The sequence below is a fragment of the Phocoena sinus genome, chromosome 8, assembly GCF_008692025.1.
Source record: "Phocoena sinus isolate mPhoSin1 chromosome 8, mPhoSin1.pri, whole genome shotgun sequence".
NCBI classification, from domain to species: Eukaryota; Metazoa; Chordata; class Mammalia; order Artiodactyla; family Phocoenidae; genus Phocoena; species Phocoena sinus.
In genome coordinates, this window is record NC_045770.1 from 109,825,050 (window position 1) to 109,851,836 (window position 26,787).

The 26,787-nt window shown below is 64.9% G+C and overlaps 1 protein-coding gene across 6 annotated transcripts; it reads left to right on the forward strand.

Moving 5' to 3' along the window:
- The first annotated feature begins 3,246 nt into the window (after positions 1-3,246).
- Positions 3,247-25,902, forward strand: CHID1 (chitinase domain containing 1). Of its 6 annotated transcripts, none has more exons than XM_032639128.1 (13): positions 3,247-3,348; positions 5,866-6,019; positions 6,521-6,670; positions 6,930-7,062; positions 7,617-7,661; positions 8,437-8,543; positions 8,956-9,017; positions 11,865-11,957; positions 16,794-16,895; positions 17,426-17,581; positions 25,274-25,354; positions 25,530-25,572; positions 25,728-25,902. In XM_032639128.1, exons 2-13 carry the CDS (start codon positions 5,909-5,911, stop codon positions 25,824-25,826), a joined length of 1,182 nt encoding a protein of 393 aa, XP_032495019.1. In that variant the 5' UTR covers positions 3,247-3,348; positions 5,866-5,908; the 3' UTR covers positions 25,827-25,902. The 6 variants fall into 6 exon arrangements, with proteins under 6 accessions (XP_032495019.1, XP_032495024.1, XP_032495023.1 ...); XM_032639129.1 differs by having other exon boundaries at positions 3,336-3,460; XM_032639131.1 differs by having other exon boundaries at positions 3,340-3,528.
- Positions 25,903-26,787: the final 885 nt, after the last annotated feature.

The following is a 26,787-nucleotide window of genomic DNA, read 5'->3' on the forward strand; positions in this document are numbered from 1 at the left end:
CTGGCCCTCCGGCCTCAAAGCTGAATGTTTCTTGGCCCAGGAGTGATAGGACAGTGATAGTGGCTTGGGCCCTGCCCTTGGCGTGACCCCCAGCCAAGCCTTCCCCATTAAAATAGGACAAGTCACGGGTGGCCCCTGCCAGGAAAACAACTTACCTTGTGCTGACTTGGCAAATGAAGAGGGGCTCAGGGCTGCCCACGGGGCCAGGGACCCCGTCCTCGCCCTACCCGGGAGCACTGGCCACCCCAGGGAAGACACAGGCCTGACCCCAGAAGCCCCATGGCCACCGGGCACCTCCAGCAACAAGGTATGAGTGCTCTTGGGGTGTCGACCAGGTACTGGGCTCCCCATAGTAAGACAGAGATGCCCTCCAGGCCCTCCTGGAGAGGCAGCCTCAGACTGGGGATCCTCGGCTGGCCGGGTGCCCCCGAAGTGGGGTGCTCTGGCCCTGCAGGTGTCCCCAGAACATGGGGGAGGGACCCAGTGGCAGCAGGAGAGCTTGGCTCTGAAGGCCTCTCCACGGGGCCTGTATCTGCCCTTGCGTGTCCTCTGGTGCCCACTGCGACAGGCGGGGGGCAAGGAGGAGGATGGAGCAAGCGTGGGCCAGACCTGGGCTCGCAGCGCAGAGCGTGGACCTGGCAGGGCAGGCAGCTCCTCAGGCTGCCAGGGCCTGAGGAAGGGCCAGGGATGGGGGCTGAGGGTCAGGGTTTCGGGCCTGAGCAAGGAGTTTATACTCAGATTTACATTAAATTTAAATAATTAGGATTCGACTTATTAAAGTTATAATTTCAAAACCTAATTTTTTAACCTGCTAAGTTCCGTTTTACAAGCCCTTATTCCCTTCATAAGCCTAGCAGATTTTATGGTTGTTTTTAAGGGGCCTCTGCATAACATTTTGTGCCATCGACATACTCAAGCATTTTCGGCATTTCAAACCGAATTTATAAATTAAGTATCTTTCACTTCCATTTACGTACTCTAGCTTGTCTGAACTGACAACAAAATCTCGGGTGCTTCGAGAACTCATACACTCAATAGATTAAATATTTAAAATGGTGAACCCCAAGTTGTCCCAAATGTTCCAGGAACACGCACTACCAAATGTGTTCAAGTTTCACTTCACCTGCAAATGCTAACACTTTGGTTCGGATTCTCTTAACCCTTCCTATGCCTCATTCTAAATCTTCCTGTGGCTGGACCCATTTAAAGAAGTCAGCTTTCAACCGAGGTGCTGGGGCCCCTTGGCGCCAGCTCTGCCAGCTGGGAGGCTGACAGCTCCGTGCTCACAATTCCAAAGACCCCCAAACCCTGCCCAATGGGGGCTCTGAAGAGGGGGTCTGGCGCCAGGTTCGCTGTCCCTCCTTCCTGCCTGCTCTCGGGGTCTGCCGTGCAGGACCAGAGTGAACCCTGAGTGGATTTTGCAATTCTTTTTTTATTTTTTTAAATTTTTATTTATTTATTTATTTTTGACTGCCCTGAGTCTTCGTAGCTGCACTTGGGCTTTCTCCAGTTGCGGCGAGTGAAGGCTACCGTTCGTTGAGGTGCACGGGCTTCTCATTGCGATGGCTTCTCTTGTTGCGGAACACAGGCTCCGGGCGCGCGGGCTTCAGTAGTTGTGGCGCATAGGCTTAGTTGCTCCGTGGCATGTGGGATCTTCCCAGACCAGGGCTCGAACCCGTGTCCCCTGCATTGGCAGGTGGATTCTTAACCACTGGACCACCAGGGAAGTCCAACTTTGCAGTCCTTTAGCTCCAAATATCTCTGCTCTCAAGGGATCCTAAGGCAACTAAATATCTTCCTCACTAAGAGAACTTTGCCCTTGCTGGGATCTCCTTGGCATTCCTAGGGCTGCATCCAGCATTGCCTCCTGGGGCTCTCTCCAGAGCTCTGCCTGACCTGGGGTCACTACCCACAGGTCAGGCCTCAGGGCTGAGCTGGGTGCCAGGAACGCAGAGATGCCCAGTGACACTTGACGGTTGGTACGTGACATGCCTCATCACACCCACCAGCCCCCAGCCCCTGGGAAGACCGTGGGGGTCGTCTGGTAGAAATAGGGGGAAGAGAAAGAAGGAAACCTGAGTAGGAAGAAAGAGAACGAAGTTCAGTTCGGGGAGTAACCAACCTGAGGAGCAGAAATGGGGAAACAGCCGTGCAGCAAGTCCCAGGGCTGGCCGAGCAGGGACGGGCTATGCGGTTTTCTGCAGGAAACTGCCGGGAACAGCTAGGGATGGGTGGAGGATCTGTCAGCATGTATCAAGTGTAAAATGCCTTGTGATTAAAACCGCTGGCCACTGTGCCCTCAATCTGTCCCAGAGGCGCACTGACTCCCCTTGCTGGGGCTGAAAGGTTGGGGGACGGGGGCGGTTACTGTTAGCCTCTGGAGGGTTCCAGATTTGTGGGATTTGCATGTGAGAAGTGCCACAGTTCCTGGAGGCAAGGACAGAGAGAGCACTGACTCTAGAATATGTGGGATTTATGATGTTCAGGGGCCATCCAGAGGGCCTGGAGCACGTGTCCCTGCTCCAGACAGCGTTGTGGGCACCACCGGCCCCTGGATGGTGACCAAAACCAAAGAGTGAGAAGAGCTCACCCAGGGCGACACGGGGGCTGACGGAGGAGGGCTAGGCTGGCGGGCGGCCACCAGGCGGTAGGAGGAAAGCCTGGAGAGGCGATTCCCGCGTTCAAGAGAGAACGTGGAATTCCGGATGTCTAACCTGCGCCGCCCTCCGGGCCACCTGCGGCCCTGGAACCCACGGCGCGCCCTCGTGGTCACCCACGTGGTCGCAACGCGGACGTCGCACCGGGAGCCCAGCCCTCCACCGAGCGTGCGCTGCCGGGGCGTGGGGACCGCGCGCTCCCCCGAACCCAGACCCCGGCGCCAGCTGTCGAGCGAGGGCGTTAGGCTCCCAGGCGAGTCCGGGTCCCGCGGAAGGCCGGGGTCGGCGCGCGCGACCGCCTCTAGATCCTCCCATCGCCCAAGTCTGGACCCCACCCGCCCCGGGCGGGTCTCCTCCTCTTCGCCCGCTTCCCCGCCCTGCCCAGTCCGGCCCACCCCGCCCCTTTCCGCCCACATCATCAGTCCCGCCCTGTCCACCAGGCTCCGCCGCGCCCCGGTTCCGCCCCTCGACCTCGCTCCGCCCCCATTCCCGCCCCTCTGCCTCGGCCCCGCCCTCCCCGTCTAGGCTCCTCCCCTCGGCTCCCCCCCACCCTCCCTCTCGGCCCCGCCCCCAGCGTGTCTTGCGTGGCGGCGGCCCGGAAGCTGGCGTGGCGCGGCGGCGGCGGCATGCGGGCTTTCTGAGGCGGGACTTCCGACGGCGTTCGCGAGCGTCCGGTCTCCGGGACATGAAGGTGAGCGCCGCGGCGCCGGCTGGCCGGGGTGGTGTCCGCGTCCCGCGTTCCGGCGTCTGCTTCCCCGCCTCCTACGGCCTCCGTTCCTCTCCGCGGAGTGAGCGCGCGGGGGGTGCGTGTGAGAGCAGGAGGCGCGGCACGAGGGAGAACGGGTGTGACAGCGGTGTGGACGAGGGAGTGGTATGAGCGGGTGTGAGGGAGTGTGACAGTGGGTGTGACAGCGGGTGTGGACGAGAGGGGATGTGAGAGCGGGTGTGAGTGAGTGCGTGTAAGAGCGGGTGTGGACGAAGGACGCGGGGCGGGAGCTTGCGGTTGCGAGCGGCAGCACGTGGCGTGGCCGGCGTGGGGCCGGGACCCGGGGCACGATGGGCCGCACCGGGCTGGCTCCTTCTTGACCTCGACCCGCTGGTATCCTCCGCTCCCCGCTCCCCCTGCGCAGGGCAGGCTGCCTCAGGGTTCCTCCGCTGAGGGAACAAGACGGTGGCCCACAGTGTGGACAGAACCCGAGGTTAACGTCCGCCGGGGCTGGGGTCTTCCTGCTCTTACGACGCCTTCACTTCCAAGTGCACTCGGCCCTCCCCGCAGGAACACAGCTAGCTCCAAAATTTGTGCTCACGGGCGAGAATCTGTGACGGACCTTACCTGCGCTGTGGGGACGGCAGCATTCTGTTCACGGGACAGTCGGCTCGGGGTCCTGCCAGGTGTTGGTGATGGTCGCTCAGGGCACGGTGGTCAGCATTTCTCAAATTGCACATCACTGAGCAGAGACAGGTTTGATGGATTAAAACCAGTATCTTAAGAATGAAGTGGAGGGCTTCCCTGGTGGCGCAGTGGTTAAGAATCCGCTTGCCAACGCAGGGGACACGGGTTGGAGCCCTGGTCCGGGAAGATCCCACATGCTGCAGAGCAGCTGGGCCCGTGCACCACAGCTACTGAGCCCGCGTGCCACAACTACTGAAGCCCACGAGCCACAACTACTGAGCCTGCATGCCACAACTACTGAAGCCCATGCGCCTAGAGCCCGTTCTCCGCAACAAGAGAAGCCACCGCAATGAGAAGCCTGCACACCGCAACAAAGAGCAGCCCCTAGTCGCCGCAGCTAGAGAAAGCCTGCGCACAGCACCGAAGACCCAACGCAGCCATAAATAAATAAATTTATAATAAAACAGGACCCCGCTGTGCGTGTGCACTTTGTGACGTTTGTGCTAGGGGGTCATGAGCACCGTGGTGCCCTCTGTATTCTGGCGTCTGGGAGTGCAGGGTATTAAACAGCGCTGCAGTGAGCATCTTGGAGCGTTTTCGACATAAGTGGGATGTCCCCCAAAGTGGGATTTTTGAAAAAAAAGAAACACATGTTGGAAAGTATAATATTTGTGACCACGTTGTCACCCAAAAAGGTCTGATCAACATGAATTCTCAGGAACAGCTCTGAGAGTGAAGCTGCCCCAGGTCCTCAGGTCGCATCAATCTGTTAGTCCTTGCCAGTGCCTGGGGGTGGGGGGGACCAAAACGCACAGCTCGCTGTCTTACCTCAGCGTCCGTTCCTTTGGTTGCTGGTGATGGTGGAGGTGGGGTCTGTGTGTTATGGGGGGGGTCTGTATTATGGGGTGTCTCTGTGTGACACCTTTTCACGTCCTTTCTGTATTTTATAGTGGGGCATTTTTTATTGGAGTGTTTTATTTTCAGTTTGTAAGAGTTCTTTGCGTGTCATGTGTAGATGAGGAATAGAAATTCATTGTCAAGTACGTTCCAAGTATTTTCTTGTTTTGCGTATTATTTCTTTAAATTTGCTTTTCGTTGGGACTTCCCCAGTGGTCCAGTGGGTAAGACTCCGTGCTCCCTGTGCCGCGGCCCGGGTTCGATGGCTGGTCAGGGAACTAGATCCCACATGCCTCAACTAAGAAGTCCACATGCTGCCACTAAAAGGTCCCACGTGCCACGACGAAGGTCCCACGTGCCGCAACTAAGACCATGCACGACCTAAATAAATATTTTTTTAAAGCAAATAAATAAATTTGCTTTTTGTTTCCTAAGTGAAAGCTTCACGTTTTTACGTAGTAAACTCTATTGATGTTTCCTATCATAACCTTTACTGTTGCTGACCTAGGTGGAAAAGCCTCCCCTCTCCAGCCCCTGTCCCTGAGTCTACGTACACAGGCTCCCAAGTTTTCTTCTAGTCCTTTCCATAGCTCTGTTATTTTGCACTTAAGCCAGTAGCTCGTAGCCAGAATATTTTGGGGTTTGAGGAGGGTGGAGAGCCAATCTTTTCCTAGTTGGCCGGCTGTGGTTAGGGCGGCCCCGAGGCAGTGGGGCAGGGCTCACCGGCCTGCAGCAAGGAAGGCCCTTCCTGGGTGTGTGAGGGATGCCAGGGCCCAGCGGTGGACTCTGGCCATTGGGGCTGGCTCAGTGCCCAGCTTAGGGCTGGGAGGCCCCAGGCACCATTAGGACCATTGCTGCAGTAGGCAGAGGGGACACCCTTCCTGCTGGGGGTCTCCACGGGCTCTGCTCTCTCTGCAGCCCCCTGGACCCCGAGGTTGGACCCTGCTGTGACACGCCCACCATGCAGGTGCTCCTCGGCACACTCTGGCTTGCCCTGGCCTGCGGCTCTGTTCACGCTACCCTGTCGAAGTCAGATGCCAAAAAGGCTGCCTCGAAGACGCTGCTGGAGAAGGTAAGGGCAGTCTGGAGATGGGCCAGAGGGCTGAGCCATCGCACCTCCTTGCCCGCTGGGGCTGTGAGCCGAGAGCTTGGCCTCTGGGCAGCCTGCGCTGTGCTGCCCCAGGGCTCTGGCCGGCTGGCCTTGGCGGGAGCAGCTTCTGGTGCTGGGGCCCGAGGGTGCGCCTGCCCCCGCTGGGCCGACCTTCTGTGACGTGCCACGTTTCCGCCCTCACCCTGCCTCGACCCCTGCGCTCTTCCCTGCTTCACTGAGCAGATCAGACAGGAGCCACGCCGGGTTTGGCTGTGTCTTTTTTCTGGGGCAGCCCTGGGGAGGCAGAATGAGTCTTCGGGGCCTGTCAGCTCCTCAAGGCAGGCCTTTCCCTGCGGTCTCCTGCTCAGCAGCTCCGTGTTGATCCTGGGACACACCCCTGCTGAACAAGAGGACTGCTGCTGTCCCTGGGCTTCTGCCTGGGGACGAACCCTCACAGCTTTCTCCCTGCTCCTTCTGTTTCAGACTCAGTTTTCCAGCAAGCCCGTCCACGAGCGGGGTCTGGTGGTGACAGACCTCAGAGCCGAGGATGTGGTTCTCGAGCATCGCAGCTACTGCCCAGCGAGGGCCCACAGAAGGCATTTTGCTGGGGACATCCTGGGCTACGTCACGCCAGTAAGCCGGGCCCTGGGGTGGGCAGGGAGGTCCCAAGGGCGAGGTGGCTGCTCAGGTCTGTCTGCGTTCTCACCTCCCCTGGCCGCTGCCGCCACAGGGGTGTGGCGGGAGCCATGCCTCCCAGAGACGTGGCCGGGATCGCGCCAAGCGTCCTGTTCCCCGTGGTGCGGGCAGCCTTGCGGTGCCCCCATCCCAACGTGGCTCTCAGGCCCTCTGCCCCAGCTGCAAGCAGGCTCACCCATTCTCCGTTCTCTGCCAGTGGAACAGGCACGGCTACGATGTCGCCAAGATCTTCGGGGGCAAGTTCACCCACGTCGCGCCCGTGTGGCTGCAGCTGAAGAGGCACGGCCGTGAGATGTTTGAGGTCACGGGCCTTGACGACGTGGACCAAGGTGCTCGCCCCGCTGCTCGTCTGCGTTCACCCCAGGGGTCTGGGAGGGTGTGAGTGTGCGAGCGTGGTGACTACCTGGCATCGACCCACATCCCTGTTGCCCTTGGGGGTTTGTACACAGCGTCCAGGGAGGAGGCGTCCAAGACAGTGTCCAGGAGGGCGCGAGGCCTGGCTGTCCTGACAGCCCTGTTTTGCACCTGTGTTTGCACAGATGTCCTCCCTTTTGGGTTCAGAGGGAGGAGGTGTTAGCTGGTGGGGGGGGCTCCCCGAGCTGGGAGGGCAGTGTGTTGGAGGACACGGCCGGGCAGCGTCGGTGCCTGGCCCCTGGATTCCCCTCGGCTCTGAGAGATGGTCCCAGACACCTCGGAGTCGTTGCCTCCGGAGCAGCCACTTGCCCCTGGCCCTGGCGGTCCTGCAGGGGGAGGAGGGGCAGTGCAGGGCCCGCAGACTCTCCCCTGCCCCCCTCCCTTTGTTCTCCTCCTGGTGGGTAGGGCAAGTCTTCATGTGGGCAGGCGGCTGTGTCCCCACACTGACTGGCTTCTCCACGTCCCACAGGGTGGATGCGGGCAGTCAGGAAGCAGGCCAGGGGCCTGCGTGTGGGTGAGTCCAGTGGGCCTGCGGGGTCAGGGCTGTGGGCCCTTAGGCCATACACCACGGGTGGAGGTCCTGGAACCCCCTGTGGGTGGGTCAGTGGCCCCGGGGTCTTCACACCTGCCTGCCTGGTAACCCAGGCTGAGCTGCCTGGCACGTCGGTCACTCTCCTGATGGCTCAGAAGTGAGGCCGCCTCAGCCCGGCATTCATGGCCCTCAGTCCGGCCAGAGCCCTGTGGCCCTCCCGCCCACCCAGCTCAGCCCGCCAAGGCCAGCCCGCCTTCGCCTCTGGTCCTGCCCTCCCATCGCTTCATTCACCCAGGAGTGTTTATCGAGGGCACCTGGGGGCTGCGCCCAAGGGTGACGCTCACCCTGCCCTGCCCATCCTGGAGCTCGTGGCTGGCGAGGAAGGGACCCATTGCAAAGTGCAGTGGGGCTGGGGAGGGAGGCTTGGGGGTCTAGGGGCACATAACAGCTGAGCAGGAGGAAGGGGGCCTGCAGCTGGGCCAGCGGGGAGCCAGCGGAGGCTGGTCCAGCCGGAGGCAGGCAGGAGGCGGCGGGCGGGCCAGCATCCGGGTACTCGGGGGCCTGGTGTGCCGGGAGGAGAGGGTGCGCACCTCCGTCCTTCCCCAGCGCCCCCTGGTGCCCCTCCCTCACCCAGCCACCTTGCACTGGGATGACCTCACTGGGTGCCTGGCTGTGGTCACTCCGCTCTGGAGGCCAAGGGCCAGCCTGTGGGCAGGGCCGGCACAGAGGGTCACAGTCTCTGCGGGTCTGTCCCCAGTGCCTCGGCTCCGGTTCGAGGACTGGACATACGAGGACTTTCAGAATGTCCTGGACAGCGAGGACGAGATAGAGGAGCTCAGCAGGACCGTCGTCCAGGTGGCCAAGGTGACGCCCGGTGCCTGCACAGCCACCACCGGCTGCCGTGGGCTCCCTCTGGCCACCGTGCATCTCGGGGGCAGGGGCTTCCCCTGGGCAATGCCCAGCTGCTGGCTACCCTCCTGGGAGGGAACCCATCCTGGTAGCTGGTGCTGGGCTGCGGGGAGGGGAGAACCCTTCAGGACCCTGGGGTCAGGTTTGGGGGAGGCACGCCAGTGGACAGGGCACACGAGAGCCCCAGCTCCTCTGCTCCTGGCTCCTCTGGGGACGCCCACACCGCCACCTTCAAAGAGGGGCTTCCAGGCCTGCAGCTGGCCCTCGGGCTGAGGCCTGGTTGGGTGGGAGGAAGCGGGGATGGCTCTGCGCCTCCCTCCCAACCCTTCCTCCTGGGGCCCTCCTCACCAGCACCCATTCCTCTCAGAGCCAGCACTTTGACGGCCTGGTGGTGGAGGTCTGGGACCAGCTGCTGATCCAGAAGCACGCGTGAGTGGGCTGTGGGCAGCGTGCGGGCCCCCGGGTGTCAGGAAGAGGCTGGAGGAAGGATGTGGGGGGACCTCGTGTGGGAGGAGGGCCTGCTTCCCACAGTCTGCACCTGGGGGTGGGGATGGCACCCCGAGAAAGTCGGACAGTGGCTCCAAGAGGCCCGGGGGCAGCTGCGGGCAGGTGGCCAGCTGAGACACCCACATAAGGTTGGCCTGATGGAGCCTCCAGGGGACTTTGAGAAGAGGTGGCCGTGCAGGGCCAGGGGCCCTTGGAGCAGGTGGCCACAGAGTCCTCTGGGAAAGGGACCTGCCGCCCAGGCCCACAGGCTTTGCCTCAGCCGGCCTGGGAGGATGCCGCGTGGTCCCCTCGAAGCAGCATCCACCCTGCGCATGAGGCTCACGGCCGGAGTGACCCGGCAGGGCGGGAGAGGGGCAGGTCCCCTGCAGGAGCCGCTGCCCCTGGTTCTGTACGTGTGCCGAGCCCCGGGGGTAGCCCTGGGCAGGGCTCCTCTTCTGCCCTCCCGCAGCTGCAGGCGGTGCTCTGCTCGAGGACAGCGTCCGTGGGGTCTCCTGCCTCAGTGCAGGGGGAGGCGCATTGTCAAGGGGTCTGTGCAGGGGGACAGGCCTCCTGCCCGAGGCCCAGAGGAAGCTGCACGTGGAGCCAGTCGTGCTGGGGCCTCTCTGCCTGGGTGGGGGTAGGGAGACTCCACTATTGGCCTCGGGAACGGGGGTGGCCTGGACCCAGGCCCCCGGCCACGGTGCCTGCTTCTCGGTGCTCAGACCCCCGCCCCGGTGGGTGCTTCTGAAAGGCTCCCTCTCTGTCCACTTCTGCCCTGGGAGGGCCCCAAGGCTGGAGCTCAGGAGGTGGATGGGTGGAGACAGCCAGGCTGAGAGCATGGGGGATACCCACGTCTGTTGGGAGCCGACGCGGCACCTGCACGTTGGGGGCCCTGGCTTTTGGCCGAGAGACAATCCCCCCACCCCCTCGGCTCTGCCTCCATCCTTGCTGGGTGGTGGCCCTGCTGAGGAGGCCTTACGGCGCCTTCTGAGGAGGGGGTGCAGCTGGGCAAGGAGGTGCCGGAGCAGCCAGCAGCGCCTCCGTACCCGGGGGGCTCCTGGCGGGGGGCCCAGAGGAGGGCGGAGGCTGGCCAGCCTGGTAGATGGCTTTGGACACTGCTGCCTGGGAGCTGCTTCCGAGGACAGGCCTGGCCGTGGCGGGCATGACAGGGACGTCCATGCTCCTGTGCCCACCTGTCACCCTCTTTAGGCTTCTGTTTCCTACCCAAAGCGCCAGGTCACCCTGGGAAGGCCTGTTTGGTGTGATGCGAGGCAATGGCACCTTGTCCACGTGCCACCCTGGGCTACGGGTCCCCCAGGCCCTCCCGTGAAAGCCTCCCGGGGAGGAGCGTGCAGGGCTGCCCGGCGCTGGCGAGAGGCCCGTCTCCTGCATTCACACCCGGCGAGCGGGCGGGCGGGCAGCCGAGGGGAAACCCCAGGGACTCTGTCCCAGCAGACTGCCCCCGGTCCCCGCCGAGCAGGTGCTTCCCCTGGGCCATGAAGCCACCTCCCGCCTCTCACAGAGAGGCAATCCCCTGGGTGGTCCCAGAAGCCAGGAAGGCACCCAGCAGTGACAGGTGCTGACAGCTTCTGGCCTCAGGGAGGTGCCGGCCCCCTCCAGCCCGTGTGCTCCCCCGAGGGCGCCCCTGACCACCTACAGTCAAAGCCAGGGTGGAGTGACCGGGATCGCTCCCGCTGAGTAGGGGCCACCTGGGAGGCTCTGAGAGGCTGCCACAGTCCAGTGGTCAGTGCGCACCAGGCCCCATGGCAGCCTTGGCAGCATGACCGGCAGCTGTGCTTGCCCCACCCCCCTTGCTCTTTGCAGACTTGCTCTGGGGCTGGGGGCCGGGGCAGCCCCTCTGACCTTCCTGCACTTGGTGGTGGCGGGGGGCACTTGCTGCCTGTTCTCCAGACGGAGGTGGCTCCTGAGGGGCTGCAGCGAAGGACCCAGGTCGGTCACTGGACCCACAGCCTCCCAGGCACGGTGACGGTGGCCTCCGGGACTGGGGTGTCCTGACAAGTGCTCCCAGGCTGTGCCAGAGCCACTGTCCTGCCGGACATGCTGCCCGCCAGCTCTGAGATACTGCCACCTACCACACGCCTAGGGTCCAGGCGACCCCGTGACACTGCTGTCTCCTCTGCCCCCTGCCTGGTGGCCCGCTGCCCGCATAGATGCTCCCCCGCCTCCAGGCACTCCCGGTCGAGCACACGCCAGCGCCCCCTCCTTATTTCCCCCTGGGGCCAAGGCACACAGAGTTCTGCATCCCGGTGTGTGCAGGGCCGGGGGGGGCTGTACGAGGAGGCTGGGCCAGCCGCCACCCTGGGGTGGGAGGTCAGGGCCCCCTGGGCACAAGGCCTCATCGGTGGAGCCGCCCCAAAGTCCTCATCTCAAGGCACCTCCCGGGTGCAGCAGGGCTCTCAGCACGGCCTGAGGCGTTTCATGGCCCAGGCTGACCTGGCCACCAGCAGGCTAGCATGCCAGGTCCACATGGGTCCTTCCTGACTCCCTGCCCGGCTGTGTGTCTGGGAGGGTCCAGAGGTGATGGGGCACCACACCGATCCCTCTCTGCTCTCCACCCTACTCTTGGGGGGACGGAGGGGGCTTGAGTGTGAGGAAGGATGGGGGCTGGGCAGGCAGTTTAGGTGGAGGCCGATCCCCGAGGTGTCTTCCAGGCCCCCCGGTGCATCCACCCAGGAGCCCATATCTCCAAGGTAGAACGTGGCCGTGAGGGGCGTCTGCCTGCAGCGGGTCTTGGCCCAGCTGCCCCTGACCTGTCCTCTTTCTTTGCAGGGGCCTCATTCACCTGCTCACCCACATGGCCGAGGCACTGCACCAGGCCCGGCTGCTAGCCTTCTTGGTCATCCCGCCGGCTGTTGCCCCTGGGTAAGTGCCGTGCTTGCTTGGCCAGGGGAGGCCCTTCCTGGTCACTGCCCAGCCCCGTCCAGGTACACGCTGGCCACCGCATGTGCAGACAGGGACCCTCAGTACACTCGGACACCTCGGTGGCCTCAGCGCCCTCATGTCAGCGGGTCAAGGCTGCATCCTTACACCTGAGCGCCTGAAACCGTGTCGTTTAGACTCGCTCCCCGCCCCTGCTGGTCCCTGGCGAGGCCCCGGGCACTGCGGTGCAGGGCCTGTGCCGCTTTAGGCCCCAGGAGGTCACGGCTCCCACCGCTGAGCCCAGCTGCTCATATCCTGCCTTGAGATGAGGGCTTGGGGGCGGCTCCACCGATGAGGCCTTGTGCCCAGGGGGCCCTGACCTCCCACCCCAGGGCGGCAGCCGGCCCGGCCCCCTCGCACAGGCACCCCCGGCCCTGCACACACGGGGACGCAGAGCCCGGTGAGGCAGCTCTTCCAGAACCCCCGGGACAGGGAGGTGCGGGGCCCGAGTGCCAAGTCAGGTGGCCTGGCTCCCACGTCCAGCCTGTGCTGGGCGCGGAGGCCAGATCGCACAGTGAGGACTGAGGGCTGCTCAGAGCCAAGTGGCAGATCGATGGCGCACAGAGGCGCAGGGGTGCTGCCTGCGCTCTGCCTGGTCTCCGCTGGCTCCCAGGGCAGCCTGGGCCCTCAGCGCGCTGCTCTGGAAGGACCGCTGTCCGTGCATCTTGTCACCCCGGCTGTCGGCTCACTCTGCAGCGCAGGCCGGTTAACAGGAGCAGGTGGGCAGCTCTGGGACCCGAGCTACCTGGCGACCCTGACGCTCACAGGCCGATAGCCCCACACAGGAGCCTGTGGGCGCGCCAAGGCCAAGGCCGCGGCCACCACAGCAGGCACCTGCCGCTCCCAGGTTGGCTGCCCGCCCTTTGCTTGGCCCTCGTGCCCCCAGAGGCCTGGGCGGTGGTCCCACCCAAGCCCAAGGGCCTCGGCCTCCCTCCCGACTCTTCTCCCCATCTTTCCGGGGCCCTCAGCCTCGTGTGTGCTCCCGAGTGCAACACGCGCGTGTGATAGGCTGGCGGCAGCAGGGGCCGCCGGTCCTCCTAGGATGGGGGCCCCGTTCTGGAAGAGCCAGGGGTGGCAGACACTCACAGAGCCTGTGGGCTCGGCTGCAGGTGTGGGCACCCGTTTCCGGGGTCTGCTGGTTTCTGTGATGGTTCGGGGTGGGGTGCTGTGGCCGGTGGAGCCCCGGTTGCCCTTTGTAGTCAGGGGCCGTCGGCAGAGACAAGCTCCTCGGAAGCTGGGGCAGCCCTTCAGTCTCGGCTGGGGAGAGGTTGGTTGCCTGGCTGGGGGTGGGACCCAGGGGCCTTGCTTGCAGCCCCTCCCTGCTGACACCCCGCCACTCCCCAGAGCCTCGGGCCTCGCAGCTTCTGACGGGTGCAGAGAGCAGACTCCCAGACCATGTGCTGGATGGAGAGTGTGTGTGTGTGTTGAGGGGGGTGACTGGGCCAGACGCCCATGGAGGGGCTGGTCTCTGGGCTTGGCCTGGAAGGGCGGGAGGGCTTGGGGCAGGGTGGGGAGCAGCTTTCCGACTGGCGCCCTCTCTGCCCAGGCGTCTAGCCTGAGCTCCTGTCCCCTAGGCAGGAAGTAGATGGTGTGAGCCAGGGCCGCTCTCTCACCCTGCGGTGACCAGGAGAGGAAGTGCCCTCCACCTGGCAGCCGAGGAGGTGACCGGAGGGAGGAGACCGTGGCCAGGGCTGGAGGCATGGGTCCTGGGCACTGCCGCTGAGCTGTGGCCTAGTCTGGCCTGCCCCTGCTGGCAGCCAGGGGTGTGTCTGGGGGGGCTCGGGCCTGGGCTGCACGCCCCCAGCTGACGAGCAAGCCCTGCTCTCTCCAGAGGCTCTGGCGGCCTCGGAATTTGTCTCATCGTTGACTTGTTCTGCCATGCTTCTGGATAGCAGCCCCAGCAGAGGAGCCTGGGAGCCGTAAACAGTCTTTCTGGGGTTTTCTGCAGCATCAGTCGCCTCACAAAGGCTGCGCTGCCCTCCACGGGAACAGCCGCCCCAGGAGGGGCTCTGTGTGCGGCGCCAGGGCCGGCGTGCCTTTGCTGCTGTGCGCCTTGGTCTGGGGCCTCCCTCCAGGGGCTGCTGGCACAGCGGCCATTCTGACCTTGAGCCCTGCTCCCGAGGTCGCGGCTCGGCCCCTATTGACGTTCCAGCACCAGTCAGCTGGTTTAATCAGAGCCCTGGGCCGTCCTCGCTCTGGAGGGGGCTCTGAGTTAGTTCTCACCCCGGCTTCTCAGGCTGTATCTTCTGAGAATCCAGCACTCCTGGAACCCTCAGGAAAGTACTGGCCTCAGGCATGGAGGGCTGGCTTCCTTCCCAGGACCTGCCCTGCGGTGAGCTCGCATCCTCACGGGCAGGTGCCCACCTTGACGGGTGCTGCAGCCACCCCCGTAGTTTCCCATGGTTTCGGGCAGGCCATCTCCCCACAGTCAGGAAGGAGATGGGTGGGGTCCTTCTCTGGGCGAGCCTCCTCGTGTCTGGGGGGAAACTGTCTAGAGCAGCGGTCCCCAACCTTCTTGGCACCAGGGACCGGTTTCGTGGAAGACAGTTTTTGCACGGGCAGGGGGCGGGGGTGGCTCAGGCGGTAGTGGGAGCGACGGGGAGTGGCGGATGAAGCTCCGCTTACTTGCCCACTGCTCGCCTCCTGCTGTGTGGCCCAATCCTGACAGGCCGCGGACCAGTGGCACTCCGAGGACCGGGGGTTGAGGACCCCTGGTCTATAGGCCACGCCGTGTCCATTGTCCGTGACCACGTGGAGAGGGGAGGCCAGGCCACACGACGTCTACCAGGGCCACCTCATCCTGCAACGCCCCGAGGAGACACGGGTGCTGCCCTAGCCCCGCCTCTGGCAGCTTCAGGGTCTCGGGGGACAGGATCCCGTGGGGCAGGCGGGCCTTCTGGAGGGGAGGGGTGCCTGCAGTCAGACGGGTAGTAACTCAGCGAGAAGCACCTGGCAGCCCCGGGTGCCCAGACACGAGGCGTGGCCAGAGGCCATGAGGTGGTCAGAGCCTTGGGAAGCAGAGGAGCTGGTGGGCCAGGGCGGCCCCTGCAGCCCTTTGGACTGCGCACTTGATGTCGGCGGGAGCCGCGGCCCCCAGCACAGTGGGCGCAGGCTGCACAGAGCAGAGCCTGCCTCTGACGGGGCTGCAGCTGAAACCAGCAAAGGTGACGGCTCGGGGAGTCATGTGGGATGGGAGCCTGCACCAGGCTCCTCCCCGAGCAGCGGACTTCTTGGAACAGTGTGACTGGGAGAAGGGGCTTGGAAAACTCCATTCTCCCTGACCCCCGTGGCCGTTGTTGAGAGTGTTTGTCTAAGAAATAATCGGCCAGTGAAAGTGAGGCTGTTTGCTGTGCTGAGCAGGTTTGAGCAGAAGGGTTTCTTTATATGGGGTGAGTGAGGCCAACAGGGTAGCAGGCCTCCTGGTGCCCACCCCCCCGCTGAGTTCGTTGCTTCTGCCCCTCTGCCTGCCTTAGTCCTGTCCCTCGCCGGCCTCCCCTTCACACCTGGTACCAGCGCTTCCAGGACCCCTGGGGGTGGGATCCCCTCTCCCAGTTGAGCAGGGAATGTCTCCTGGAAGGCCCCGGTGCTGCAGTGACCAGGACGTGAGACACAGGGGCATACTCCCTGCTGGGCCACTGAACTGCTCCGCTCGCAACCCTGCCTCCCCTTGTGAGCCATCGAATCCAGAAACGGTAGGGCTGGGTGTCCGTGGGTTCCTGAGCGAACGTCCACCTGGGGACGGGTGAGCTTTTGAATTGTGGAAACATCTTCCTGGAGCTGATGGCATCCGCTCTTTGTGGGGTGCGCCAGGCCCCGAGGTCCCAGGCCCTCCTCACACAGGCCCGTCTCCATCTCTGGGGCTGAGCCGGGAGGAAAACGCCGCCTGCCGGGCCTGGCGCCTTCTAGCTGACTTTAGAGGGCCAGTCTGGAGTGTGGCCACAGGGAGCATGGCTGTCACCGCCCGGTGGAGCATCTGCGCCCCAGGTGTGTCCCCGAGCTCCCTGCCGCGGCAGGTGCCCACCACTGAGTGTCGCTTTGGGGTCCTGGGGTCGTTGGCTGGTGCTGCTGGTCCTCAGGTCCCACAGGTGCCTCATGTCTTGGGGGGGCCTGGGCCGGGCTGCCTGGACCCTGTGGAACCAGTGACCATGGCTGAGGTCCACACGGTGGGCCACCCCTGCCCCTGCCCAGGGATTGGAGGTGCTGGCTGAGAAGAGGGATTCTCTTTCTGCTCACATGTTGGGGGGAGCAGAGGGCCCCGACCCCCTGGGACAAGGCTGCAGTCCTAGGGGCTGCTGCAGGCACAGCGGGTGGGCTAGCAGACCAGGTGTGTCCAGCAGACAGGCCACCTGGGCTCCCGCCTGCCCCAGGCCTGAGGCCTTGGGAGGGAGGGCGCTCTGCTCATAGCACCGTGCTCGCAGCTGAGATGAAGTGGGGCGGGCCTGGGGCACCTGTGCCCACGTATGGATGGGCCCTCCCGGGGCTGGGCTAATCGCAGTCTCCAGTGCACTGGGCAGGAGGGGAGCCGGGTCTCTGCTGGACCTCCAGCAGCAGGCTCTGCCCGTCAGGACCCAGCTGCGGGCCGTCCCCTGTAACCGAGCGCTGGGCCACTCTGCAGGGAAAGTGACCTGAGGTGTCTTCCTGGCGTGGGGGAGGAAGGCGCGTGAGCTGGGAGCCCACATGGCCGGCTTGCCATGCCGTCTGCTGAGCCCAGGTGTCAGCTGGGGCGGGGCTGGACGGGCTGTGCGAGCTGGGTGTGGTGACCGCGCCGTCTCACTGCAGGACCAACAAGCTGGGCATGTTCACACACAAGGAGCTTGAGCAGCTGGCCCCCGTGCTGGATGGCTTCAGCCTCATGACCTATGACTACTCCACGGCACAGCAGTGAGTGGGGGCACCCCGGGGCCACGTGCGCTCTGGCTTGGCGCAGAAATGCTCCCACGACCGGGGGCCTGGACGCTCAGGCAAAGTCCAGCTTCCCACGAGCCTGCTCAGGGCCACGCTTTGTCAGCTCTCGGTTCCAGGCACATGAAGGGCCCGGTCTCGTCGTCCCAAAGCCCGCGATTGGCCTTGCATTGGGCGACCTTCTCCTTTTTGGAGCCACGTGACACAGGGCAGCGGGCACCCCCATGGGAGTGCCACCCCGGGTGTCCATCCACGCCTGTGCGGTCCTGGCCACCACTTGGTGGCTGTGGTGCTGGGCCTGCCTCGCTGCCCAGGAGAAGGTGCTCCCGTGGCCGGGGCGCCGTGCTGCTGCCTCTGTCCGACTCAGGCTTCACCTGAGCCTCTCAGCTGACTGCAGGGGCCCGCCTGTCTGCTGCCGTCCTTCCCACTCCGTGTGTGGGCCCCACCCCAACCTGGGGCGCCCTGAGGCCTCTGCCTGCCGCTGAACCCACTTCTCCTTGGCCCCGCAGGGCCGGCCCCAGCGCACCGCTGTCCTGGGTGCGAGCCTGCGTCCAGGTCCTGGACCCCAAGTCCAAGTGGCGGAGCAAGATCCTGCTGGGACTCAACTTCTACGGCATGGACTACTCGGCCTCCAAGGACATCCGCGAGCCTGTCATCGGGGCCAGGTGAGCCGGCGGCTGCCCCATGCCAGGTGGCTTCCTGCGCTGTCTGCCACGGCACCCTCGTGTCAGGTGTGTGTCTCCCAGAAGTGGGGGTGCGGTGAGGAGGAGGCCTGGCAGGGTCTGACCACGTACCAGGCGCCTGCAGGGTGCTGTCCCAGTGCCCTCTCTTCCCCTGGGTCGGCGGGGGTGTGGCCCCCACCTGGCCCGAGCAGCACACGGCCCCCCGGCCTCCTCTCCGTTAGCCTGAAGGACGCCCTTTGTGTTGCTTGCTATGCATTTCTACCAGTGTTGAATTCTCTTCCGTTTTATCTTGCTGGGTTTTGGGGAGATGTTTGTGCCGGATGTGGGGTTCTGGGTTGCCAGCTTGTTCCAGGACCTCGGTGGTGTTGCTTCGCCATCTTCCCGTGCATTCTGTCCCACGAGACACGCGTCACCCGGTTACTCCACACGTATCACCACCAAGCACCCCTGCGCTCTGATTACCAGGTGCCTCCACGTAGGCTTCTTTACATTTTTTCCACCTGGTTTCCGTTGACTTTTTAGATTTGTGTATTTATCCTTTTCATCATACGTGGGAAGGTTATAATCTATTTTTTCTAGTATAATTCTTGTCCCTCCCTTTCTCTTCTCTTCTTCCGGGCCCGTGAGTACTCATGTGTTAGGCCAGTCTGTTTGTCCCCCCCATTCGCTGACACTCATTTTATTTTTTTGGCCTCTGTTTTCTTCTGTTCAGTTTTCCTTGCTGTCTTCAAGCCCACAGACCGTTTCTTGGTCGCGTCTCGTCCGGGCCTTTTCCTTCCCATGTGTCGTAGTAGCTCTCTTGTCAGGCAGTGCGTTTGGGGCTTAGCCTTTGCGTGTCCTCTCAGCACTGCGTGAGGACGGTTGCCTGGCGTTGGGCCCGCCTGGGGTCCAGTCAGCACTGTCCCCTTCCCGTGGTCCCGTCGAGCCAGCTCTCCGTGGGCCTCTGCCCCGGGCTGGACGCTGTGAGTTTCGTTCCCTTGGCTAGGTGTTGGGCATCTGGGGTTCCTGACCCTCTGCTTTCACTCTGGGTGCCGTCACGTCCCCTGGACACCAAGAGTTGTACGCTTCTCTGAGGGACCTGGTTCCGTCAGCGGAGATGGTCCCGAGGCTGTGACCTGAGCGCGTGTGCCCACTGCTCCCCACTGTTTGCAGGGTCACCTGCAGGCTTGCTTGCCGCAGGGACACGCGTGTCAGCCCAGGCAGGGGTCAGGCGCCGAATGCCAGCTGCCTGCCGGGCTGTCCGTGCCCGTCGTCCACAGTGACTCCCTCAGGTCTGCCCTGGGGGAGAGACAGAGGCTGCTGGGTCGGCCCGTGCCTGGACTCGTGGGTCCTGGAGGGCTGCTCCCGGCCTGCCCCCGCAGTGGGGCGGGGCTCCCGTTTCCTGGGTCCCTTTTGTGCTGGAGGCAGGGCCTCCAGGACGAGGAGAAGCGGATTGGGCCCCTCCAGGGGTGGGACGTCAGAGTCAGCCGTGCCCCCCGACCCTGCCCGGTGCGCACAGCTGGTGCTAGGGCCTGGGCTCCAGCGCAGGCCTGGGAGCCCCTCCTCCCTGGGGCCTGCCCCTCTGCTGGGGGAGCCCTGTGGACGGCAGGAGCCGGGCTGGCGGGCGCTGCCCTGGAGCAGCCCAAGCCTACCCCACGTCCCCGCAGCAGAGGGGCTCTCGGCCCCCGGCGCCTGTGCCTTGGATCTGCTCCGCCCATCTGTCCTCCCTGTCATTGCTGCTGTCTGTTCCTTGTGTGCTGCCCCGTCCCCACCACAGCCTTTCCAAACGTGGGGCTCCTGGCAGCGTCCCTGACAGGGTGCCCGGCTCGGGGGGCATCGGGCAGAGCTGCGTCTGGAGCTTGGGCTCCCAGCACCAGGCCCTAGGGCTTCAGGAGCTGGAGTAGGAGGGCATTTTCTCCTGCTGCAGAGGTGGGGTCAGTAGCCAGGGTCGCCCACGTGAGGCAGAGCCAGAGGGACCCGGCGCCCCACCTCTGCTCCAGCCCCCGGCTTTGCTGGCCCGGGCCTACGGGCAGGGCAGGAGGTGTTGGGGCCTACAGGCAGGGCAGGAGGTGCCACCCACCTCTGCTCAGGCCGCCACACAGGTACCACGGCCGGGCTTGAGCCACAGAAGTGTCGTCTCCAGCCCTGGAGGCTGGAGTCTCAGACCCAGGTGTGGGCAGGGCTGGTGCTCCTGAGGCCTCTCTCCTCGGCGTGTAGACGGCCGTCTCCTCCCTGTGTCCTCACGGGGTCGTTGCTCTGTGTATGTCTGTCTCCTGACTTCCTCTTATAAGCACACAGTCCTGTGGGGTTAGGGCCACCCCAGGGTACCTCAGTCATCTTACATTAAACATTTCTTTAAAGGCCCTACCTCCAATTATAGTCACATTCTGAGGTTCTGGGGGTTAGGACGCAACATATGAATTGGGGGGACACGGTTCATCTCTAACACCGCCTGAGGAGTGAAGAGCTGTAATTTCCTTACTAAATGTGTAGCTCACGAGGTGGAGTCTTTGCAGCCATTAACCCAGCTCGTGGGGCCCGGCGACAAAGGCACCACGCGGCCCTTGCCAGTTCTGAGGAGGGGCTGGGAGGCAGAGGGGGGAGTCTGGTTACGAAGGTGTGTGTTTAGCGAGAGCACAGGTGCGCACGTACACACACGCATACAGGCTGCCCCCAGCCAGGGATGGAAGGCTGCATCGCCCCATCCGGGCCCCACCCCAGCTGGGCGTGTCCTCCCACCAGACGTGCCCCCACTGATGACGGCCAGGCCTGGAGGCAGAGGAGGGAGGTGGGCCTGTGCCGGGGCGGTGGAGAGGCTTCCCCCAGGCCCGGGGGCATGGCTGGGCTGTGTGTCAGGGACCGCCCAGCCCAGACCTCCTGGAGGCCGCCACCCACCTCACCTGGACCAAGCAGGTGCCGGCTCAGCAGGGCCGCCCAAGGGGCCAAGCAGGCTGAGTGCCGGGCGGCAGGGCTGCAGCTCCCCCCCTCAGGGGCACATGGAGGTCAGGCAGTGGCGCCTGCTTGGGTCCTACCCGGTGAATTTGTCCTGTGGAGGGGCTGAGGGGGGCCCGGGTGGAGTCGACAGGCCTGTGAAGGGCTGACTGCTGTCTCCAGGGGTCGCGTCGGCGTCTGGGGGGTGCCGTGGTGTGGGGATGCCCGGAGTCCCCCCCCATGCGTGGGTGGTGGGGCTGCTCCCCGCCTGAGCTGGGGAACTGGCACGTCGCCGAGCTCCTCTCCTTCCCCAGGCCTCAGCCCTCCCACGGGATGGGGCCAAGGTCGGGCGGGTGCAGTGAGACCAGGTCTGGCGGCTCCCGGACGCTCCTCATCCCATGGTGGGTGGGCCTGCAGGACCCCCCACACCCGGCGCCCGCACCGAGGCTTCACCCTCCCGCGACCCGAGTGCCCCCACCCCACCGCTTCCTCCTCCCTCCCAGGGCCCTGGCCGGCCATCTGCCGCCTGCTGCCCGCACCCTGGGTGAGCCTTGGACAGGGGGTGGGGCCCCCAGCTGGCCCCTGGGGTTGCACTTGACCTCCTTTGTCCACAGCCTGATTTCTTCCAGCCCTTTCCCGGTGGGCAGGGCAGGGTTGACCCCTGGGCTCAGGGCCTTGGGGCTCTGGGGGTCATGGGGAGAGGCCTCTCCCAGGGCTGGTCAGCAGCCCTCCCCCTCCCAGGGCCAGGTAGTTCGGATCTGGGGAACCAGATGGGCAGGCTTAACGAGGCCGCCTGCGGGTGAATGCCTGTTCAGGGGAGGGAGGAGAGGGGAGGGCTGCCTCTGCAGGGGGTGAGCGTGTTCACCCGGGTCCGGCCCCCCCAGAAACACAGCTCACCAGCATGCGCCCCCCAGCCGGTCTCCACCCTGGAGCTCACTACAACAGCCTCTGTTCCCTGAGCAGATGACAGGCCAGGTGTGAGGGGCAGGTGAGTCCCATGGCCGCCGGAGTCTCTCCATCTCTTCCGCTGACAGAAGCTCAGGCCAGCCTGGCCCAGGATTATCTGCCCTCCCGTCTCAGTGTCTCCAGCGCTGAGACCCTGGCCTTCTGTGGCAGGTGTCCCTGGCCCCCTCAGGCAGTGGGGGATTAGCAGCCGTACCATCTGCTCCCTCACCCGCGGAGCAGGGGCGGGAGGCCGGCAGCTCTGTCAGGCGGGGGCTTGGCCTTCTAGCCTCCATCAGCCAGGCCCGCCTTCTGTGCCTGCCGCAGGGGGAGGGGCGGAGGGCAGGCTGTGTGTGCAGGTTCTGGGTTCTCCACTGACCCCCAAGCCTCTGTCGGCCTTCCCTGGGTGACAGCAGACCCCATCACGACCACGGCCGGGCTCTTGTGTGCGTGGCCTCGTCACTCCCCAACTTTGAGGAGTCTGGGCAACTGTGAAACACCCCAGGAGGGGCCAGGGCTCCCCCGCCTGCAGGCTCACGTCACCCCACGTGCAGTTCTGCATGCTGATCCGTGGGTCCCAACGGCTGCCGAGCCCCCATTCTGGGAGGCCCTCCCACTGCCCTGGCGGCCAGGGTGCCCGGCTAGTCCCGTGAGCGCCCTCAAGCCAAGTGGGCACCCATACTCCTGCATCTTTGGGACCTACAGCCCCACCCTGCCTAGTCTCTCCTGCCCCTGCCTCCCAGGGACCTCAAGAAGAGCCAGCCCCAGCAGAACACGGCCAGACGGATCCCCGAGGGCAGGCCATGTCTGGCAGAACCCCTGCCCCTGCTTAGAGGCCTCTTTTTGGGCCAGGGCACCAGAGGTCAAGGGCACAGAGGCTCGGGGAAGCTCTCCCTGTGTGTCCTGCGCCGGGGTCTTGCTCTGCCTAGGGGCGACTGGTGGTGCCTGGTCCCAGGGCTGCCTGTCGCCACTCCCCCGTGGCTCTGGGCCTTCTCCGCCCCTGCGCTGCGCTCTTTGCTGAGGTCCTTGGCTTCTCCTCTGGCTTGTGTGATCTCGGAGCCTGTCCTGGTCCTCTCCAAGCATCCTGCTCCTGCTTCCCAGCCGGGGTCTCCCCACGCTCTTTTGACCCTGCCCGCTTTCACAGTGCCTCTGCTCAGGGTATCTGCCAGCCCTTGCGTCGGAGGCACAGCTGGGAACGGTCCCACTGCCTGCAGGTGGGGGCCTGGGACCCAGGGGCAGGGGCGGGGGGCACCTTCTTACGTCACCCGCAGCGGCGCCCACTGGACCCCCGTGTGGGCCTCCGGCGGGGGGCCCTACCCCTTCCAAGCGCCCCTTTCCGGCCCAGCCCGGGAAGGCCATCACCAGGGGCCGTGGAGTCCTGGCCGCATGCTGCAGGGGCTGCAGGGGAAACCGGGTCAGAGCGGACGGCCCTTCTCGGTGCCCAGGAAGGTCACCTGCCCAAAAGGTGGGCCAGCAAGTCAGGTGCCCCCCCGGGGCATGCCCAACCCAGGTCCTCAGGCCGGCTTGGAAGCGGTGCCATCCGGGGCAGGTTCCAGCCGTGGGTCACAGTGCCAGCGGCCTCTCCACCCAGGGCACACAGGTGGCTTAGACTTGGCCAGATGAGGTCAGGCCCTTCAGTTCTCGTGGGGTCACAGCAGAGAGCACAGGGCACCGCAGGCCCCGCCAGCCAAGGCAGAGGCCTCGCTAGGCTTTCTTCCTGGGGTGGGGTGTCCCCTTCCTCCTCCGCCCCCCCATCTCCCTTCTTCCCCATCACCCACACCTCACCCACACAGCCTGATCACCTCTCTTCGGCTGGTCTCTGCTCGCTCCTCTGGAAACTGGGGGATGTGCACCTCGTCTCGGGGCCCTGAATCCTCCACCCACCCGTTTGGTGTGTCTTCGTCTACAATTCTGTCTGCCATTCCTTGAACCCTTCACTCCAAAGCCCGAGAACTTTTTTGAGTGGGGGCGGTGTGAGTCACGCGCCGTACACCCCCCACTGCAAAGCGCACACCTGTGCGGCATTTAGTCCGTTCTCAGGGTTGTGCAGCCGCCACCTCCAATTCCAGAACGCTTGGTAGCAGCCCCCCACCCCACCCCACCCCTGGGGCACTAATCTGCGTTGCCTGTGGACTCGTCTCGTCCGGACATTTCGTGGAAACAGAGTCACCCGGCGTGTGGCCAAGGCCTTCCGCTTTAGTTCAGGGAAACGCTCAGGGCCCATTGGTACCGATTCCCTCCGTTCATCCCCACCCCGCCCCGGCTTCCTCCTCCTCTCAGGCAGGCCCCTGCCACCCCGACCCTCAGCCCCCGTGGCCCTGCTCTTCCTCCTGGACCGCCTGCCTGGGAGCCGCCTGCACAGCTGTCCCTCCGCCCCCACCCTGGCTCACACCCCGCTCTGCTGCTCCACGTTCCCGGGGCTGCATCCAGGCGAGTGTGAGGGCCTGTGTGGTCCCCGCCCTGGCACTGCCAAGCCTTGGCCTTCAGAGGGGAGGGACCAGGTGCTCTCAGGGGTCTGGCTGAACCCCCAGCCTCAGCCGCCCCCGCAGCCTCACCACCTCCAGCAGGTAGCAGATTTTGAGGTGAAGCCCCGGAGGAGGAGTGCACAGCCAGAGCTCCCCAGACGTGAGGGCCCAGAGCCACCTGCCCGCCAGCATCTGCCCTGGGCCTCGGGGGCTCAGGGACAGGCTGGGTCGGGATGCCTCACCCTTCCCCACACATCCCATCCCCGCACATCCCACACCTGTCTCAGCCACGTGGCCGACGCTGGATCAGAAGCTGCAGATGACATCAAGCATCCCAAGAGCGTTGCGCTAATGAAGTATGACGCAATAATCTTGGACGATTCGAGCTGGTTAATGGGGGGCTCTGTCCAGCCCCGACCCACTGCCGACGTGCAAGGTGCAGCCTGGAGCACCGCAGCCCCCTTCCTGGGCCCAGGCTGCAGGTCTCCGGCCTGTCTGGGCATCGGCTGCGTGCCAGGAAGACACGGGGTGAGCTGGAGACCCCAGTTGTCCTGGCCATGCGGCACCTTAGGCACCGGCCTGTCCTCTGTGTGTCCTCTGTTGGGCGGGGAGGGGTTCTCAAGCCCTGCTCCTGGCAGTGAGGTGGGGCCTGCCGTGGGCTTAGGGCAGCTGTGTCCACAGCAAGGAGGCAGGCCGAGGACAACTTGGCCTCTGAAAGGGCCCGGAAACCACTGCCCTGGACTGTTGTCCGCCCACCCCCGGGGGCAGGGGGGGCAGTGCCGAGGCTGCCCCCAGTTCTCGTTCATCCTCAGGCCTGCAGCTGGCCCCAAACCTCCCCCGCAACTGCAGAAGTTGCTGCTTCTCCTGCAGCAGGTGCAGTCTCCCTCAGGCCGACCCCGGGAGCGCCTGCCTGCACCACCGGCCCAGCAGGCGCTGCGCCCACAGCGCGGGCGCCCGCGCTCCACCCGCACACCATGCCGCCAGCTCAGGGCGCGGCGTGAGCTCTGAAGCACGGCCACGGCCTCTGCTCACATCTCAGCAGCCTCTCGGGGTCTCTGTCCCCCTCCTACCCCCAGTGAGGACCCGGCTGCTGCAGCCCTGGCCCGAATGTTCCAGACCCCGTCCCATGGTCCTGCTTCCTGACTTTTCTTCGTGTCTGGGCCACACGCGTGGCCCTCCCACCTGGCCCAGTGTGCTGCAGGCACTCCGCAGACCATCGGGGGATGGGATGACACCCCGCATCCTGCTGCCCTCTGGTGGCCTCACCCCTTCCGTGATGGCAGAGGCCACCTCCACCCTGTCCAGGTGCTCGGGTGGGCAGGGGAGGGCCCCCGCACCCACACCCGGCCTCCCCCAGGTACATCCAGACGCTGAAGGACCACCGGCCCCAGATGGTGTGGGACAGCCAGGCCGCAGAGCACTTCTTCGAGTACAAGAAGTGAGTGTCCGGGGGCAGCCCCAGGTGATGCGGGCCTCGAGCTTGGCCTCTGCCCCTGAGGGCCGGCCTGGCCCGAGGAGGGGCACCTGAGGCTTTGGCTGGAGCGGGGTGGGGCTGGGAGGAGCAGAGGCGGTGGGAGTCGGGCTGGCGGACTGAGGGTTCTGCTGTCTTGCAGAAGCCGCGGTGGGAGGCACGTCGTCTTCTACCCGACGCTGAAGGTGCGTGTGGGTCCTGACGCTGGTCATGGGGGCAGCAGACACAAGCCCTTCCCGAGCAACCCTGGCCCTCAGCTTGGTTGTGGTGGGCAGGGGTCGGCAGGTGGCCCACGGTGGGGCAGGCGGGCAGGGCGGGGCCGACACTCCCACTGCTTCAGTCCTTGCAGGTGCGGCTAGAGCTGGCCAGGGAGCTGGGCGTCGGGCTGTCCATCTGGGAGCTGGGCCAGGGCCTGGACTACTTCTACGACCTGCTGTAGGCCTGGCCTGGAGCCGGCCTGAGCTTTTCCAAGAGACAGAGGGAGTGACAGGCAAAATACAGACTCTTCCATTTTCCGTGCTGTGTGCGCTGCGGCCTCGGGCGGGGTCAGGGCGGCCTGGGACCCCAGGCTCCTCATCAGTGATGGGGCGGGCAGTCCGGGGGGTGGGGGGCAGCAGGCTCTGAGGATGCAGGCCCCTCTGGCCCAGCCCTGGCTGTCTGCCCGCTGGTGGCCGGTGACGGCGAGACCCACAGTCCCCACCCCACAGGCTGGCAGGGAGTCCTGCACGGCCTGCAGATCGCTGTTGGTTTGGAGGCTCCGGGACAGCCCCAGGCTCCCCGACACTTGGACACTCAGGCGGGCGTCACCCCAGGGCCGTGCAGAGGGGCCCGGGCCTCCCCCTGCAGGTGCTGGCTCAGCTTGCCTGCCTGGGAGCCCGATGGGCACCACACAGCGAGGGTGGGGGCACCACGGCGGAGACTGGGGCTCCGAGAGGCTGGCCGTGTCCCACAGTGGTGCCGTGGGCTGTGTGGTCACTGTGGAACGACAGCTTGCCGCAGGCCCACTGCCCGCTGGGAACGGCCATGCTCCCAGGAGGGAGCAGTGGGAGAAGCCCTGAGTTGCCAGGCGTTGAAGGACAGCGGACCCCCAGCCCTCGCCCCTTCGGTGGGCCGCTGGCTCCAAGCAGATGAATCTACACGTGGTGGTGCTGCTGGCTGGACCCGCCGGCCAGACACTGCGTGAGCCCAGGGTGCGGCGGCTGTGGGACGTGACTGGGGGAGGCTCCTAAGGGACATGTATCTGTCCTCGGGGTCAGGGCCTGGCTGGGCCCTCGGCACCTGTCCCAAGGAAGAACCCTGCTGCTCGTGGTGGGGCTGGAGGTCTGGCCCCGTGGCCCCCTAGCAGAAACTAGGCTGGCTGGCGGCAGCCCACCTGGACACCCCACTTATACCAGCGTGGG

Excerpts from the sequence above, each read along its gene's own strand:
- CHID1 (XM_032639128.1), top strand. The coding sequence starts at position 5,909 with ATGCAGGTGCTCCTCGGCACACTCTGGCTTGCCCTGGCCTGCGGCTCT. Across the intron at positions 6,020-6,520 it reads CGAAGACGCTGCTGGAGAAG|ACTCAGTTTTCCAGCAAGCC; the intron begins GTAAGGGCAGTC and ends CTTCTGTTTCAG. Across the intron at positions 7,063-7,616 it reads CCTTGACGACGTGGACCAAG|GGTGGATGCGGGCAGTCAGG; the intron begins GTGCTCGCCCCG and ends CACGTCCCACAG.